General features: G+C 37.7%; 1 protein-coding gene across 1 annotated transcript; it reads left to right on the top strand.

Annotated features, from left to right (window-relative positions):
• Nucleotides 1-359: 359 nt before the first annotated feature.
• On the top strand, nt 360-1,952 carry LOC136035881 (GPI transamidase component PIG-T-like). Its single transcript, XM_065717838.1, has one exon. It carries the CDS (start codon nt 360-362, stop codon nt 1,950-1,952), a length of 1,593 nt encoding a protein of 530 aa, XP_065573910.1.
• The last annotated feature ends 1,031 nt before the right edge of the window (nt 1,953-2,983 follow it).

Raw genomic sequence — 2,983 nt, 5'->3', positions numbered from 1 at the left:
ATATATAGAAGATGTTATAAGCGAAGTACTTTCTTTCAGAACCTTTTTTGGACGAAATGATACCTAGCTCATTTTATCTGTAGCTTAAGACAAAGTGACAAAAAAGGCAACTGCAAATTTTTTTTTGAAGTCAATCTAAATCATAAAATTTATCAGTGGTACGTAGTCTAGTAGATATAAAGTCTAGTAAATATAAAACAACCTAAAATTTGCATTCACATTGCAAAATTTAGCTCGCCCAGTTACTTATTACATGTATGATGTTCATTTTGATTTTGTTTACTATCCTGGAATCGGTGAGTTGCCACGAAAGTTTTTCAGAAGAGCTAATAGTAAAACCTCTTGATTCTGGGCATATAATGAGCCACTTCAGATTTGTCCACACTGTAAAGCAAGATGATGGTGACTATACTAATTTTCGTACCTTTCCCCGTCATTTTTGGGAAATAGTTAATCGTTATGAAGCGCAAGAGTTACATTTATCTTTGACTCAAGGATACTGGAAGACAAAACAATGGGGATTCCCACAACGATCTGCACCTACTGGAGCTGAGATCCATGCATGGTTTCACCATAATGTATCAAATGTGGATGAGAAATGGGAACTATTGACCAACAGTGTATCGGAAATATTCTGTTCCTCATTAAACTTTGTGAACGGTGACAGTACAATTCAGCCTTTTTTTAGTTTTGGACCAGATGGGTTGATAGACGATCGGTTTAATACTAGTTTTGGGCGTTACGCAGCATTGCCAAGTGAAACATTTTGTACAGAAAATTTGGCCCTATTGGTGAATTTTTTTCCTTGTGGCAAAAGAAAAGGACTCGCTTCGTTATTAAATTCATCGAAAATTTTCAATTCAAATTACCATAGCATGGCTGTTGATTGGAGGCCAATTTGTTCGACGATTGAATGTATTGGTGTGGCATGGGAGCTAACTCTGTCTCTAACAATGGTTACTGAGCCATCTGTGATGAATTATGAGTCACTAGGAAGGCAAGACTGGTCATTAGTATCAACTTTTGGGGGTAGTCTCGACTCACATTGTCCATTGGCACAAGTTAGCAAGATTTATGTAGACGTGACTCAGAATCAGACCGGAAAGGGTTTCCAGTTGCTGCCAATTACTCAAATATTAACTAGTATTAGAAATGGAATAAAATCTTATTTTGCTGTCTATGACGTTCGAGCCTTCACTTATAATGAGTCGTTGAATGTCAGAGCCATCTATGAAAAGCCTATTTTGTATGCAAATACTTTACCACCTCCATTACATACTACTCGGTTTTTGGCTGGCTATGGAAATGAAAGAGGCACAATCATTACACAAATAACAAACACGCTCGTTTCAGAGTCCATAAAAGTTGTCTATCTAGAAACCTTACCCTGGTACATTCGTGTTTATGGCCACACCTTGTATGCTATTTCTTTAAGTACAAAAAAAAAGTTACTTCCTGACTATTTCCATTTTGTTCCCGGACGAGATCGTATAAGACCCCATCATCTTGAAGTAGTTCTTGAAATTCCTTCAAATTCGACTATCGAAATTCAATTTGAGTTTGAAAAGGCCTTTTTGAAACGCCATGAATATCCTGCAGATGCGAATCGTGGATTTGATATTCCAGCTGCAGTCGTAAGCGCTTATCTTTTCAATCCTCGTAATTACACTGCCTTATCTCAAGGATCAAGTACCTTTGAACATACCTTGAATATGAATTTTGCCATAAAATATGCTGTAAGAATATACACTGAAACTCTGGTTGTAACAATGGCAACTCCTGACTTCAGTATGCCCTATAATGTTATTTGTTGTACTTTAATGTTGGTATTCGGACCAATTTTGGTATATGCCAAACTACTCTCTTCAAAGCGCTTGGTTGAAGAGAGTAGAGCAAAGAGGCTTATGAACTTTCTCCTTGATAATCTGAAATGGAGGAAAGGCAAGTTATAAGGAAAAAAACAAAAAGAAAGTTCTAGAATCAGATCGAGGGTACTCCCAGACGAGTCAGTGGGAATGTCCACAATCTGATTAAGAGAAAGACTGGAGGCTAGCCAAGCTTTCTTTGTCAGATTTAAATAACTAGTAATTGTAATAGTAAGACTGCTATAACGGCTTCTAAGTGCATCAACCGTTGTTTGGAGGTTGAGAACTAGGTCACGCCTCTTTTGTGCACTTTTAGGGTAACATATAGATACCGTGAGAACGCATGAAAAACGACGAGACAAGCTTGCGATTTTGTACATTACCCATATAACATCATGATCTGGATTTGTAAGTTAAGGTAGGAGTTTACAGGAAATGTCTTTCCGCACATAGATTCCTATACCACCACAGAGGCTGTTGTCCCCTCGGCTATTTCGAGTACTTAGAAATGAGTTGTATCCAGCAATTCATCCTGTAGCCTCATCGAGGTTCCAAATTTCCTTCACAGTAGCAACGACTATGTTGCTGCTGCGGAGCAGGACTTCAAAGTCTTTCATCTTGTTAAAAAGGGATCGACCTTTAGCCAAGAGGAAATTAGGCATGGTGGGCCATTGGGACACTATCGGCCTAAGGACGGGCTAGGCTTTGTTTTGGTAAAATTCTAAATCTGTAAAGCTATTCAAGTTTACAGGGTGTTGCTCCCAAACGGCTCCCTGCTTTGTTGGAAGGCAGCATTTTAACCTCATTCTGATTCTGTTTTTATTCTAGTGTTACTTTTACCAACATTACAGTGATGTCAAACATGTCCAGTTTTTTCCATTTACTTTTTCTTACGATTGATTTTCCTTTTCTTTACGTTTTGTGTTCTTTTTCCTGTTCTCTGTAATTGGATAAAAAGTTTTCTTCTTTGCGCCGTTATTGTATCTTTTTCACTGATAAAGATTGAGCCAAAAGGAATCAAGCTGGGAGATCACTCAAATATGAAGCCATATTCCAGCAAAGTAACTTCTTCAAAAGATACATGCGTTATATCATAAAGCCATTACTCATAATAATTT

This window comes from Artemia franciscana, chromosome 14, assembly GCF_032884065.1.
Source record: "Artemia franciscana chromosome 14, ASM3288406v1, whole genome shotgun sequence".
Classification (NCBI taxonomy): Eukaryota; Metazoa; Arthropoda; class Branchiopoda; order Anostraca; family Artemiidae; genus Artemia; species Artemia franciscana.
Note: the sequence above shows the minus strand (reverse complement) of the source record. Positions and strands in the feature narration are given on the sequence as shown.